The sequence below is a fragment of the Hyperolius riggenbachi genome, chromosome 1 (assembly GCF_040937935.1).
Source record: "Hyperolius riggenbachi isolate aHypRig1 chromosome 1, aHypRig1.pri, whole genome shotgun sequence".
In the NCBI taxonomy this organism is placed as follows: domain Eukaryota; kingdom Metazoa; phylum Chordata; class Amphibia; order Anura; family Hyperoliidae; genus Hyperolius; species Hyperolius riggenbachi.
This window is the reverse complement of record NC_090646.1, coordinates 224,965,295-224,980,912: the sequence shown is the minus strand read 5'-3', so window position 1 is coordinate 224,980,912 and position 15,618 is coordinate 224,965,295. Positions and strand designations below refer to the sequence as shown.

The following is a 15,618-nucleotide window of genomic DNA, read 5'->3' as shown; positions in this document are numbered from 1 at the left end:
AAGCCCCCACTACCCCCTTTGTAATACCTCTGCTCCCTTGTCCATTTTCTGTCCCATATTGTCCCTCCTTCTTACCTCTATTGTCCCTCCTTCTTTTCCCCATTGTGCCTCTTTCTTTCCCCCATTGACCTTCCTTTTGTCCTCTTGTGCCGATTTTTGTCCCTCTTGGCATCTTGTTGCCCCTCTTTGCGGCACTTTATGTGCTTCCTTTCGTCCCCGCTCCTAGTCCAGTTTATACTGAAGTGCAGAGTATGTAAAGAACCATGTGGAATAACTGTTTGCATGTACACCTTTTACTTGCTTACCGTACATGTGAGCCAGCTAAAATCAGGCTGGGCATTAATATGTAGCGCTGAACTTTGTTCTTGGCAAAAGTAGAATTTCACTTTAAGGAGTTATGTCAGTGGGTTCTGGCATGCTATTCCATCTCCATAAACACCGCTCATATTGATTCATTCCAGTCTTCTGACAGTAAATGCACATTATATGTGTATGCACCCTGTAATGTTGGACCTTTTTATCTTCCAGTAACTAATCTGCACATTTGCAAACCTATTTTTTGCTTGTTTTCCTGGTTTATTTGGCACAGTCACTTGTTGCAGGGGTGTAACAATAGACCCTGCACGGGATGCAGCCGCAGGGGGGGCCCAGAAGCCACAGGGGGCCCCATCCTGAGAGACTGAAAACCATGGGCAAGGAGAGAAGAAGCTTTCTGCTCTCTGCACAATTGTTCTAATGACTGCATCTGGTCAGCCACTGATGAGGAATCATACAAAGTTTTGCAGACAAAGATTTGTAGACAGTCCCTATTCCGTGTGCATCAGGCTCTTGTGTACAGCGCCCAGCCCCTATGGTGGGAGGGGACCCCATACAAAGTTTTGCAGGGGGGACCCAGTGATATCTAGTTACGCCCCTGACTTGTTGTACAGACGTGGTTTTATATAAATCATGTTTCTTCAGCTTGTATGGTATTGGAATATTTTTATGTTTTTGTTTAGCTGTTTATTTCAAAAACAAATTGATATACCTACTGTACATTAATGATACACCATGTAATTATATGTCTGTCTGGTCATGTTACTTGGGTAAAATGTCATCTGCCAGCAAGAACATTTAGAGGTTAAATAATCTCCGTCATATGCTGACAAGTCATAGTCTGTTCTTTTATAAGCTGTAAATTACTTAATCTCTGCTTAAACCCTGGACTGACTTGCAACTACCTCAGATCAGTTTATGTAGTCAATGTCACAGCCGCATAGAGTAATACAGTACAATGCAGTACACTGCAGTATTGTTTTATAAACTGCACTGATTTTAGAGTGAACCAGTGGGCTGTAAAATTTTGTAACTCGGGGTCACAGTGCAAAAGGTGCCATAAAGTGCCTTGTTATACTTTTATGTTAATTGGGAAAGATTTATCAAAAGCAGTGCAAGTAGAAGTGGAGCAAATATGGTACGTGTTAAACTATCTCTAATCCAGTTTACCTTGCACTAATTTGGGTAAATCTACAAAGCTCATCCTAGGCCCAATTAATGTATTTTGGGGGTTGAAAATGGCTCCTGGCCTAGTACCTATGCTCACAACAGTTAGAATGTTCTATAATTATATAGGCACTGGTGACCTTAGCCTGATTAAAAAACGGGCTAAGTCTGTCACTAATCCGCTGTGGGCATGCGCGCGTCCACCGCACGCACACATGCCCGCCCCTTCTGGCCCGTCCTCCTCTGGCTCTCGGCAGTGTCTCTGCATCTGTCCCTGCACATGCGCAGTGCAAAAAAGCACGGACACAGGGACAGACCCAGGGACACTTGCAAATTATATATAGAGATTACCCGGGAAGGGTGGATGCACACTATGGCACAGACAAGACATGGTGGCTGGATAGCGTACTGGTTAAGGGCTCCGCCTCTGACACAGGAGACCTGGGTTTAAATCTTGGCTCTGCCAGTTCAGTAAGGTGCACCTATTCAGTAAGGAGTTCTTTGGGTGAGGCTCCCTAAAGGTGCATACACACATCAGACCATAGTCTTTGGAAAATGAAAGATCACAGACCAATTTTACCCCCTTCCATGTAGTATGAGAGCCATACCTACACAGTCTATTCTATTGAGCTAAACTCCCCATCAGATAGAAATCTTTGCAAGATGCTGCACACAAAGATGCTGTAGACATTCAAAAGATCAGTATCTGCAAAAGATCTGTTCCTGCAAAAAAAATCCATTCCTGCAAAATGCATTCATAGTCTATGACATCTGCAGATCATCATACACACCTTGTTTAACAGACATTCATCTGCAGATCTCTGCAGATCTGAAGATCCATCCTGGTGGATCTGATCTGCAGATGAATGTCTGTTAAACAAGGTGTGTATGAGGAACTGCAGATACCATAGACTATGAATGCATTTTGCAGGAATGGATCTTTTGCAGGAACCGATCTTTTGCAGATACTGATCTTTTGAATGTGTACAGCATCTTTGTGTGCAGCATCTTGCAAAGATTTCTATCTGATGGGGAGTTCAGCTTAATAGAAAAGACTGTGAAGGTATGGCTCTCATACTACATGGAAGGGGGTAAAATTGGTCTGTGATCTTTCATTTTCCAAAGACTATGGTCTGATGTGTGTCTGTGCACCCTAACTCTGCTACTGCCTACTGAGTGCACTCTAGTGGCTGCCTCACAAGCGCTTTGAGTCCAACAGGAGAAAAGCACTATGCAAAAAAAAGGTATTATTATTATACTGTATATGTTGTAATGTAGTTCACGTTTTTTTACTTCAGACAGGTTCACATCTTAAAGTCACATTTCCCATTTGTTTTAGTCCCCAACATTACTGTGGTCCTCCTCCACATTCTTTCTTTGACAGCACAGTTATCTTTGAATACCCTTTTATCAGGGTCCAAATGTTCCAGTCATGTGACTGTCACTGTACCATTCTCCTTCAAGCACTGTGTGATGGACTCAGTTTACCATTTTAACAACTCGGGGGGTGGGGATCTAGACCAGTCATCAGACGTTATTCACCTGTCCATATCTCACCAGTTTAATTTTTTTTCTCTTCAGTGCCAGCAGCCTCATGCTGTCAACTTCAGACTTAAAGTGGACCCAAATTAAAAATACAAGATTTCAGAAATAAAATCTATTTTCTAAATTATAATAATAAAAGCAGCCTTTTTTTAGCTGCATGATGACAAATATAAAATATTTTACATTTACTGGAGAAACCCCTCCCTTCTTTTCAAATTGCCGGGATTTTTCCGGCAAAACTGGTGGAGTAGATGGTGTCTGGCAATGGAGGAATTGCTAATGGCTGCCCTCAGTATAACCCTAGCTATGAAAAGAGAAGGGTGAAAAGCATGCACTGAAATGCTCATAGGCTTGGAGGAGTGTTTATTTATCTTTGTGTGCGTCAGAGTGGTGCAACTAAATATTTTTAATGAAAAAAATGTTTGGTTTGGGTCCGCTTTAAAGCATACCTGTGAGGTTTGCTAGAGGCAATTTTGAATACTTACCTCAGGAGTAGTGATGATCACAGATATGCAAATTATTCCAAGTTGCTGCACATTTATGCAAATTCTTATGCAAATATATGCAGCTTTAAAATGGACCAATCAGTTTAAACCTGGGTTTAAATTGATTGATCCGTTTTCAAACTGCATACATTTTCATAAATATTTGCATCATTTCGGAAAAAATTGCATCTCCTTGATCATCCCTACTCAGGAGGGGGAAGCCTCTGGATCCTCAAGAGGCTCCTCTTGTCCTCCTAAGCCAGGCCGATCCAGCGATGAGACCCCAGAAGCACAGCCGCACTGCACCTCCGCAGTAGGAAGGACCCACTCGGGCCCAGTTTGAAAATGCTGAGCCTGATCAGGTGTGTGCTGCTGCACAGATGGCTCCAGCATGCGCGGTAGCAGGAACATGTTTGGGATCATCTTTTTCCACCTGAGCAGGTCCCGGCTACTGCGCATGTTCAAGCTTTCGACAAACAGATTCCCGGGAGTCTTGGCGCTGGAATGAGTCAGTGTAGGACGGGGAAGCCTCTCCTCTGGAGTAGGGGCACTTTTTTCCCCCCTATAGGTACACTTTAAAAAGGCCATAGTGACATATAATAGAATGTAGTAAATTATCCTGGTTTCAGAAACACTTCCTATAGCTGTATATTGCTGTGCATTGGGATGTAGCCCTGCATACGTATTAGTACACTGCTATTCTAGTTTGGCGCCGGGTGAGCCAAATGAGGGCTCACTTTGCTGCCACTCCCAGCAGCGTAAAATACTATTCCTCCTCTGAGCAGGGCTGTGGAGTCAATACAAAAATCATCCGACTACTCAGTTTATGAAACCACCGACTCTGACTCCAACTCCGACTCCAGGTACCCAAAATGGCTCCAACTCCTCAACTGCGATTCCTTAGTCTAATTCTTACCAGGGCTGTGGAATTGGTACAAAAATCAACAGACTCCAACGTTTATGAAACCTCCGAATCCAGGTACCCAAAGTTGCTCCGACTCCTCGACTCCAACTCTGACTCTACAGCCCTGCCTCTGAGTCATAGCAACTTGGAGGGAGGAGTAATTCGTGGCCTGGCTATTGCCGGAACTCCAAATTATCCTTGCGCGGGGTGCGCACTATAGCATTAGCGTTATAGCGCCGCCCAGCTCAGGAGCTCTGCACCTGGTGCCGAGCACCGAAACCACCAGCTTTGCGTAGCCCTGCCCTCCAAGTGATGTCACAGTCTAGGCTGTTTATGTGGAATTCTCCTCCCAGAGCATTCCAGGTATTATTTGCACTGGCTTTAGTACTCTCAGTAAACAAACATTCTGCAGAGATGCACCTGCCAGAACTAAACATGTCGCCACCTGTGTACATCCGGGTGAAGAAAGATTCTGACAATGGGCAACCACCGACCAGATTTATAAATAAATATATTAAAAAAATAAGTTTATTAAATATGTTATTTTCAGTACAGTTCCTCTTTAAATATGCTGCTAGCCAGCTAGTCAGGTCAGTGATCCTGTGTTTGTCTGGCATAACACTCTTTCAGGCTCGGCTTATTTACCCACTCCCCATCCAGCACTCCCAGTCCGCACTTCTAAATTGTGTACCTGAGTCCATAGACTGATCTGTCGGCCGCTTGCACAAGCTACCCCTATTAACATGCCTTAACCACTTGAGGACCACAGTCTTTCTACCCCTTAAGGACCAGAGCCTTTTTCTCCATTCAGACCACTGCAGCTTTCACGGTTTATTGCTCGGTCATACAACCTACCACCTAAATGAATTTTACCTCCTTTTCTTGTCACTAATACAGCTTTCTTTTGGTGCTATTTGTTTGCTGCTGCGATTTTTAATTTTTATTATAGTCATCAAAATAGACATGAATTTTGTCAAAAAAAAATTACTTTTTTAACTTTCTGTGCTGACATTTTTCAAATAAAGTAAAATTTCTTATACATTTGAGCGCGAAAGTTATTCTGCTACATGTCTTTAATAAAAAAAAAAAACATTCAGTGTATATTTATTGGATTGGGTAAAAGTTATAGCGTTTACAAACTATGGTGCCAAAAGTGAATTTTCCCATTTTGGAGCATCACTGACTTTTCTGCGCACCTGTCATGTTTCATGAGGTGCTAAAATTCCAGGATAGTATAAATACCCCCCAAATGACCCCATTTTGGAAAGAAGACATCCCAAAGTATTCACTGAAAGGCATGGTGAGTTAGAAGAATTTATTTTTTGTCACAAGTTAGCGGAAAATGACACTTTGTGACAAAAAAAAAATGGAAAAAAGTTTCCATCTCTTCTAACTTGCGACAAAAAAAAATGAAATCTGCCACGGACTCACTATGCTCCTCTCTGAATACCTTGAAGGGTCTACTTTCCAAAATGGGGTCATTTGTGGGGTGTGTTTACTGTCCTGGCATTTTGGGGGGTGCTAAATTGTAAGCACCCCTGTAAAGCCTAAAGGTGCTCATTGGACTTTGGGCCCCTTAGCGCAGTTAGGCTGCAAAAAAGTGCCACACATGTGGTATTGCCGCACTCAGGAGAAGTAGTATAATGTGTTTTGGGGTGTATTTTTACACATACCCATGCTGGGTGGGAGAAATATCTCTGTAAATAACAATTTTTTTATTCTTTTTACACCCAATTGTCCATTTACAGAGATATTTCTCCCACTCAGCATGGGTATGTGTAAAAATACACCCCAAAACACATTATACTACTTCTCCTGAGTACGGCGATACCACATGTGTGGCACTTTTTTGCACCCTAACTGCGCTAAGGGGCCCAAAGTCCAATGAGTACCTTTAGGATTTCACAGGTCATTTTGCGACATTTGGTTTCAAGACTACTCCTCACGGTTTAGGGCCCCTAAAATGCCAGGGCAGTATAGGAACCCCACAAATGACCCCATTTTAGGAAGAAGACGCCCCAAGGTATTCCGTTAGGAGTATGGTGGGTTCATAGAAGATTTTATTCTTTGTCACAAGTAAGCGGAAATTGATTTTAATTGTCATTTTTCACAAAGTGTCATTTTCCGCTAACTTTTGACAAAAAATAAAATCTTCTATGAACTCACCATACTCCTAACGGAATACATTTGGGTGTCTTCTTTCTAAAATGGGGTCATTTGTGGGGTTCCTATACTGCCCTGGCATTTTAGGGGCCCTAAACTGTGAGGAGTAGTCTTGAAACCAAATGTCGCAAAATGACCTGTGAAATCCTAAAGGTACTCATTGGACTTTGGGCCCCTTAGCGCAGTTAGGGCGCAAAAAAGTGCCACACATGTGGTACCGCTGTACTCAGGAGAAGTAGTAGAATGTGTTTTGTGGTGTATTTTTACACATACCCATGCTGGGTTGGAGAAATATCTCTGTAAATGACACATTTTTGATTTTTTTTTACACACAATTGTCCATTTACAGAGAGATTTCTCCCACCCAGCATGGGTATGTGTAAAAATACACCCCAAAACACATTATACTACTTCTCCTGAGTACGGCGATACCACATGTGTGACACTTTTTTGCAGCCTAGGTGCGCTAAGGGGCCCAACGTCCTATTCACAGGTCATTTTGAGGCATTTGTTTTCTAGACTACTCCTCACGGTTTAGGGCCCCTAAAATGCCAGGGCAGTATAGGAACCCCACAAGTGACCCCATTTTAGAAAGAAGACACCCCAAGGTATTCCGTTAGGTGTATGGTGAGTTCATAGAATATTTTATTTTTTGTCACAAGTTAGTGAAAAATGACACTTGACAAAAAAAATCAATTTCCGCTAACTTGTGACAAAAATATAAAATCTTCTATGAACTCGTCATACACCTAACAGAATACCTTGGGGTGTATTTTTTTCTAAAAAGGGTTCACTTGTGGGGTTCCTATACTGTCCTGGCATTTTACGGGCCCAAAACCGTGAGTAGTCTGGAAACCAAATGTCTCAAAATGACTGTTAAGGGGTATAAGCATCTGCAAATTTTGATGACAGGTGGTCTATGAGGGCGAATTTTGTGGAACCGGTCATAAGCAGGGTGGCCTTTTAGATGACAGGTTGTATTGGGCCTGATCTGATGGATAGGAGTGCTAGGGGGGTGACAGGAGGTGATTGATGGGTGTCTCAGGGGGTGGTTAGAGGGGAAAATAGATGCAATCAATGCACTGGGGAGGTGATCAGAAGGGGGTCTGAGGGGGATCTGAGGGTTTGGCCGAGTGATCAGGAACCCACACGGGGCAAATTAGGGCCTGATCTGATGGGTAGGTGTGCTAGGTGGTGACAGGAGGTGATTGATGGGTGTCTCAAGGTGTGATTAGTGGGGGGATAGATGCAAGCAATGCACTGGCGAGGTGATCAGGGCTGGGGTCTGAGGGTGTGGGCGGGTGATTGGGTGCCCTAGGGGCAGATAGGGGTCTGATCTGATAGGTAACAGTGACAGGTGGTGATAGGGGTGATTGATGGGTGATTGATGGGTAATTAGTGAGTGTTTAGAGAAGAGAACAGATGTAAACAATAATAATTGGGAGGTGATCTGAATGCGGGTTTGCGGGCGATGTAATGGTGTGGGTGGGTGATCAGATTGCCCGCAAGGGGCAGGTTAGGGGCTGATTGATGGGTGGCAGTGACAGGGGGTGATTGATGGGTTATGGGTGATTGGCAGGTGATTGACAGGTGATCAGTGGGTTATTACAGGGAAGAACAGATGTAATTAATGCACTGGCGAATTGATAAGGGGGGGTCTGAGGGCAATCTGAGCGTGTGGGCGGGTGATTGGGTGCCCGCAAGGGGCAGATTAGGGTCTGATCTGATAGGTAACAGTGACAGGTGGTGATAGGGAGTGATTGATGGGTGATTGATGGGTAATTAGTGGGTGTTTAGGGTAGAGAACAGATGTAAACACTGCACTTGGGAGGTTATCTGATGTCGAATGTGCGGGCGATCTATTGGTGTGGGTGGGTGATCAGATTGCCCGCAAGGGGCAGGTTAGGGGCTGATTGATGGGTGGCAGTGACAGGGGGTGATTGACGGGTGATTGACAGGTGATTGACAGGTGATCAGGGGGGATAGATGCATACAGTACACGGGGGGGGGGGGGCCTGGGGAGAATCTGAGGGGTGGGGGGTGATCAGGAGTCCCCAGGGTGCAGTTAGGGACCAAATAAAAAAATGGCGTTGATAGATAGTGACAGGGAGTGATTGATGGGTGATTAGGGGGGTGATTGGGTGTAAACAGGGGTCTGGGGGGTGGGCAGGGGGGGTCTGAGGGGTGCTGTGGGCGATCAGGGGGCAGGGGAGGGGAAATCAGTGTGCTTGGGTGCAGACTAGGGTGGCTGCAGCCTGCCCTGGTGGTCCCTCGGACACTGGGACCACCAGGGCAGGAGGCAGCCTGTATAATACACTTTGTAAACATTACAAAGTGTATTATACACTTTGTAGCGGCGATCGCGGGGTTAACAACTACTTTGCCGCCGCCCATTGGCTGTGGGCGGTCGGCAAGTGGTTAAAGGACAACCAAGGTGACATTTGACATGATGAGATAGACATGTGTATGTATAGTGCCAAGCACACAAATAACTAGGCTGTGCTTCGTTATTTCTTTCTCTGCCTGAAATAGTTAAAAATCAGGTATACAAGAGACAGTTTGTCTGGGTCGGGACCGGGTCAGACTGGGTCAGAATATAGCATAACACTCAGTGATAAGGAATTGCGGCCATAAAATACTTTCCTGTCAGTAAATGGCTTCTGAGAGCAGGAAAGAGATAAAAAGGGTCAATAGTTGACAGATTTTAGCTCTGGCATACATAAATGAATGTGTCATTGAGAAGAGCCCATGAAACAGTAAAAGCCTTAAAAAGTAGATTTAAATATAAAATAAAACTGTGGGATAACTAAAAAGTCATTTTTAGAATGAGGAGGATAGATACAATTGTTTATCTCATTAGTTAATTTTCACCTCGGATGTCCTTTAACCCCCCTGGCGGTCTAAAAAATTCCGCCAGGAGGCAGCGCAGCAGTTGTTTGTTTTTTTTTAAAAAACATGTAGCGAGCCCAGGGCTCGCTACATGATAGCCACTGCTCAGCGGCATCCCCTAGCCCGCTTCGATCGCCTTCGGCGATCTCCGATCAGGAAATCCCGTTCAAAGAACGGGATTTCCTGGAGGGCTTCCCCCGGGATGACGTCACCGACGTCGGGACGTCATTGGGAGTCCCGATCCACCCCTCAGCGCTGCCTGGCACTGATTGGCCAGGCAGCGCACGGGGTCTGGGGGGGGGGGGGCAGCGCGGTGCGACGGATAGCGGCGATCGAGCGTGGGGCGGCGGCGATCGGTGTGCTGAAGCAGCTAGCAAAGTGCTAGCTGCGTGCAGCATAAAAAAAAAATTAAGCAAATCGGCCCAGCAGGGCCTGAGAAAACCTCCTGCGTGGCTAACCCCGAACTACGGGGTTACTGCCAAGGAGGTTAAAGGGGTTCTTTCGCGAATGAGGAAAAAAAAGTGGTTTATGCATAATCTATTAAACATCCTTCTAAAATAGTGTACATTTTTTTTAAAAAATGAATGGTTTCATCAATACAATGTATAATGTAAACAGTGATGGATGATTGGACTGGAAGGCTAATCCATTTGTTAGGGGTGTTTTTTTTTTTTTACGGTCATTTCACAACCATAACTCCTGCCTACCTAGTTTTCAGTGTTATAATCCATTTCTGGCTGGAATCGCCCTTTCAGCTGTAAGGGCCCTTTTCCACTAGCGCGTTTGCGCTAGCTGAATCGCAAAATCGCAAACCGCTAGTGATTTTACAATCGCTAGGGTTTGCTAAATAACATAGGAATCGCGGTAGGTTATTTCCACTACCGCGATTCGTTTTTGTCTCAAACGCAAACGCACGGCGGAGCGATATTTGCCGCGATTTTGGTATGCACTAGAGCATAGCAAAATCGTGAACGCAATCGCCGGAACTTTCCTGTACTTTTGCGATTCAGCTAGTGGAAAAGGGCCCTAACAGCCTAGCTCTGCTGAGCTCCTCAGCATGTGTTTACATAATTGCTAGGCAACCAGATGTCTGTGCAGAGAGTCTTTGTGCAAAGAGTCATAAGCTGCTGGGAGAATCAGCCAGAATTGGTCCCATCTACACCATATGATTCTTTGTCAGATTCGATTCAATTTGATTCGATTCATTGATTCAGTTTGATTCAGTCTGACATGTCCGATTCATAATTCGATTCAAATTGAATCAAATCATGAATCAGACATGTCAGATTGAATCAAAACTCAGCTGTTACAGCTATAACAACGATTCCTGCCAGAAAAAACTAGGTAGGCAGGAGTTATGGTTGTGAAATCACAGTAAAAAAAAAAATCACCCTTAACAAATGGATTAACCTCCCAGTCGTCATCCGTCACTGTTTACATTACATGTTTTATTGATGAAACCATTTTTTAAAAAAACTTTTTACACTATTTTAGAATGATGTTTAATAGTTTTTGCATAAACCACTTTTTTTTTCCTCATTCGCAAAAGAACCCCTTTAAGAAAGAAATCCTGCATAGTTTTGAAATGTTGGCACATGTTCTGTGTGATCAATAAACGCTATAAAATTCCATATTGGAATCTTAGTGTTTGCACCATCAACCAGAAAGTTTGAGCACTCCCTAAATACTAGGCCATGCCATAAGGACTGCTAGCCATATTCTATTCCTCTTCCTTAGTCATGTGTATTACAGATCCTTCTTTCACTTCGCTGTTTTCGGGAGAAAGGGGACATGTTTTTACCACCTGTGGGAAAAATGGCAAGGCAGGCAAAACTTCAGGGCTAAGTTTGACTGATGTGCCCCATGTACATGGCTTGGGATCTATAAACCTATTCAGTGTATTTTCATTTAATGCTATGAGGTTTTTTTTTCTGCACTTAGAGCCCCACTGGTTGCAAATAGGAAAGTCTTCTGTGTGCAACGAGTCTTTTGTTATGCTTTGATTACTGCTAACAATGCATCGTCCACTAAATGTTTGCTGCTTAGTACAGATTTTCTGTTTCCAAATACAATCTGAAAGCTGTGAACTCAGTATAAACTGCTGTGTTCATGAGGATGAAATCTGAGAGCACAATATGGATGAACAAGCATCTTGAGATGAACAAGCCATCTTTACATGGTGGTGGTAGAGTTAGTGTGGTGTTAATATAATGAGGCTTTTGATATCTGTGCTATATATTTTTTTTGTTCTGCATCTATTTTTTTTTTTTTTTCAATAAGCGATTTATGTGTAACTTAATATAACTAAGAAGTTTTAAATCAGGATGATTTTGCTTTTACTGATGGCTAACACGGTACAATACCCTACTGCTATTAATATAACTACAGCAACTCTTTGTCCACCGTTACTGAGCCTCTAATGAAGAAGCCTTGATCTGAGAAATGTGTGTCAGCAATTATGGCTGTTCCTCCTTATGCTGGGGATACACGGTACGTTTCTGTACCGTGTATCGAGCAGCTGATCCAGCCAGCTGATAATATTCAGCTGGTCCGATCACGCTGCTCGACCCCCGCCCACTCGATTCCCGCCTGCGGATAATGGCAGGGAATCGAGCGCTGATAAGGAAGCTGATAAGGAAGCGCTGGCGGGGGCGAGTGGTAATCGTGGCGGGGACACGGCTGGGGTCGATCCAGCGGCTAATCAAGCCGCCGGTCGACCCGTGTATTCCCGGCATCAGCTGTAAAATATGTGGGATTAGTATATTGTATATGTATTATCTGCATTCCAGTGCTTATGTGATTCCTTATACTGACTTAAATTAAGAACAGAAGAGTTAATGTTTCCATAAGACTTTATTTCAATCTGCATTCCGATTATGATGATTTCCTGTCATATCAGTAAAAGAGGAAGTGGAGGAGAAACCTGCCTGTGACAACTGTGACTGGAACAAGTGTAGTATTGTAGACCAATTCCCAAATCCTGTTCCCATGACAAACCTAAAATGTTGGAATTCATGTCACTTTTCCTTCCGTTGCCAGCTGTAATACCAGAAATAAGCGGGAAAAGCTCTTCTAAACCTCCTGACATAGGAGTTAACACTCCTGTGTGCCGTGTTAATGTTTAAAGATTGTTTCTTACCTTATGCTAGAGTTGTACATATACAGTTTATACAATATATGTAAAATGTATGTGATTGAAGTACAAAATCTAATGTGTTTTTTTTTTGTTTTTGCTCTTTTCTTAAAGGAGACACCATATTCATCATTCTTAGAAAACAAAAGCTCATCTTCCTTCATTGGTACCACCACATAACAGTATTGCTCTATTCATGGTACTCGTACAAAGACATGGTTGCTGGAGGCGGCTGGTTTATGACCATGAACTATGGAGTACATGCAGTCATGTATTCTTACTATGCCTTGCGTGCCGCTGGTTTTAGGGTGTCCAGAAAGTTTGCCATGATGATCACACTATCCCAGATCACCCAAATGCTCGTTGGCTGCGTAGTGAATTACCTGGTCTTCTCATGGATGCAGCAAGGACAGTGCCCATCCAATGTACAAAACATTGTGTGGTCCTCCATCATGTACATCAGCTACTTTGTGCTCTTTGTTCACTTCTTCTTCAAAGCCTATATCCCCAAATCCAGGAAAGCTGCCAAGGCCGACTAATGGTGGAACCTAAATGCCAAGTCATAGCTCAGGGTCATCAAATATGGAGAGAAGATGAATACAAACAAAACAGAATTGGAAGTAAGGAAATATTTTAAAGGCACAAAGAAAACCATATCTCAAGCACTTAGATATCCTAGAGACAAAGCGAAGTTGTAATAGTATATTTAATTATTGTCTTAAAAAGTAAAGCTGGTCAGTGCGCTAAGCACTACATGTACTTCATGGAAAAACACGGATAAAAACTGGTCTGTAATATTCAGCCCGGTTTATTGAGTCCTTTGGGAGAATGACTATTGCTATGTTTTCCAATACAAACTCTAGTGTGTTATACTGCCCATGATCTGTAACTGACCTTAAAGGCGGTGTCTGTTTTTAAGAATAGGTTCAGTTCAGTGAGACCTTGTGTAAAGAGAATCTAAAAATGATTCCTATGGATAAGGGTGTTGATGAGATAGAAAACGTATAAAATGGTGGAGTCAACCATCCAGAATGCTTTACCCATTGTTGTGTATTGTGTACAGGTGTGGTTCCTATCAATATGCAGATTAAACCATTTGCCCAAGTGGGTTGCTACAGTATTAATCCTAGACTAAAACAGTTTAACATATCTTCTATCTGGTGTGGTTGCCGGGGGAGTTCTGCAGCTGGACAACACACATGTAAAAGCCTCAGTATCTCTGTGGAACTACCTGTGGACAGCAAACACTGATCTGCCAGAAGGGGCTGAAAGCAAAGGTTATTGAATGTCTCACTCCAAGTGACATGACAAAAGTCTGGTTTCTACTCGTATATAATGCCGAAAAAAATATATCTTGTTTTCTATCTTCTGTGAACTGTTTCCTTACCTGACTTCTACTGCAGGGCTGTGTGTGTGAGTTCGGTAACACTGTGCTTTTGTATTTGCTTCAGAAGCAGTACAGAGTTAATAAAAAGTGCCCTCTTCTGGTACTTATAGAAATTACAACACACCAGATCTTTGCTACAGTTTCATTTTTTTTTCTAATTAGCAATTCCAGAATTGAATAACGAAACCTGAAACCAATCTTGAGCCGTATTCCAAGGGATTTGTCTTTAAACCTTTTTTTCTCCCGATATTTTTCTATGTCTTGCGTGCATTGAAAACAGGTATAAAATGGCAAGGGTACTTGCTATACCCGGGTCTGAAACCAAGGACTCATGTTGTTGCAAGCCATATTCTTCAGAAGATCATAAAAGTGTTTTGTCTGTTATAATCAAGTCTGGAGAAGCCAAATACGTGTTCAATTTCCTAGTATTTCAAGGAAGCACTTAATGTAACTTGATGTTAAATGTTTTAATGTAGTCTTATTAATTGTATTAGTTAGCTAGTTTAATATATTAGCAGACTAGAGAAGAAGGGTTAGAGGCTGCTGTCATGCATCTGAGTACAGTAAAACATACTGTAAATGCAACCTTCTAGGAACATGCAGGCATCATCGTAACAAAAAAAGACAAAAAACAAACAGAAAACCCTGTGGTTATCTTAGAAGCACATTTCCTAGCTACTTAAAGTATCTTTCAGTTATGAAAGAGCTCCAACACAAGGGATATTTTTTTTTTATTTTTGTTTAGCTTTAAATGGTGCTGCCATCCATGCTGCTTCTTTTATTTTTATTAGTATCCTGATCTAGATATGGCAGAGGCTACTTAGTGTCTCAGTTATGGGAAGTAAATTAAAAATGACATGTAATGTTAATATGCATTTTGTCCAAATAATCAAAATGATATGAAAAGATCTTGCAATTCACTATTGTAACAAACAATAAAGTTTACATTTATGTTATGCATTGGACGTATTTTAATGCTCACTTGGGGTTTGATGCAGATAATTGTCAATGCCATGAATCTGTTACTGCATAGTAAATGTTTTGGCCCAATGAGACACCAGTTTTGTTATTAAAAGGAACCTGAGGTGAGAGACATATGGAAGCTTCCCTATTTACTTTTTTAAACAATACCAGCTGCATGGCAGCCCTGTGGATTTGTCTGGTCAGTAGTGTACAGTAGTGTATGGATCACACACCTGAAACGAGCATGCAGCTAGTCTTGTTGGATTTTTGTCAAAAACAACTGATCTGCATGCTTGTCCTGGCTCTAGAACTAAAAGTATTAGAGGCAATAGATCAGCAGGACAGGCAGGCAATTTGCATTGTTTAAAATTAAATAAATTTCAACCCCCATATGTCTCTCACCTCAGGTTCCCTTTTAAAGAAAACTTTATAAGATCCAAAGGAAAGAAATTTAGCTACTTTACTCTGTTGAGGGAAGCCTCTGGGTCCTCCAGCAGTGGTCTGGAGGAGGAGTCCAGAGCTTCCCATGTTCTCCTCCAGACCACTGGTGGATGCCAGGACCCCCTGGCAGTTTACGGCCACTCTCCCGTACATGAACCAATGCGGCCCCTTTGTGAAGGTGCAGGCTGGATTGCGCCTGCGCAGTACCAAGAAGCCCACTAAGGTT

General features: G+C 42.8%; 1 protein-coding gene across 1 annotated transcript in view; it reads left to right on the top strand.

The window, feature by feature from the left end:
- The window catches only part of ELOVL6 (ELOVL fatty acid elongase 6), a 126,654-nt gene extending 111,710 nt beyond the window's left edge, over positions 1 to 14,944 (top strand). The window contains exon 4 of the mRNA XM_068281491.1: positions 12,716 to 14,944. Within this exon, the coding sequence (XP_068137592.1) occupies positions 12,716 to 13,140 (425 nt within the window). The 3' untranslated portion in view covers positions 13,141 to 14,944. The remainder of the gene's footprint in view (positions 1 to 12,715) is intronic.
- Positions 14,945 to 15,618: the final 674 nt, after the last annotated feature.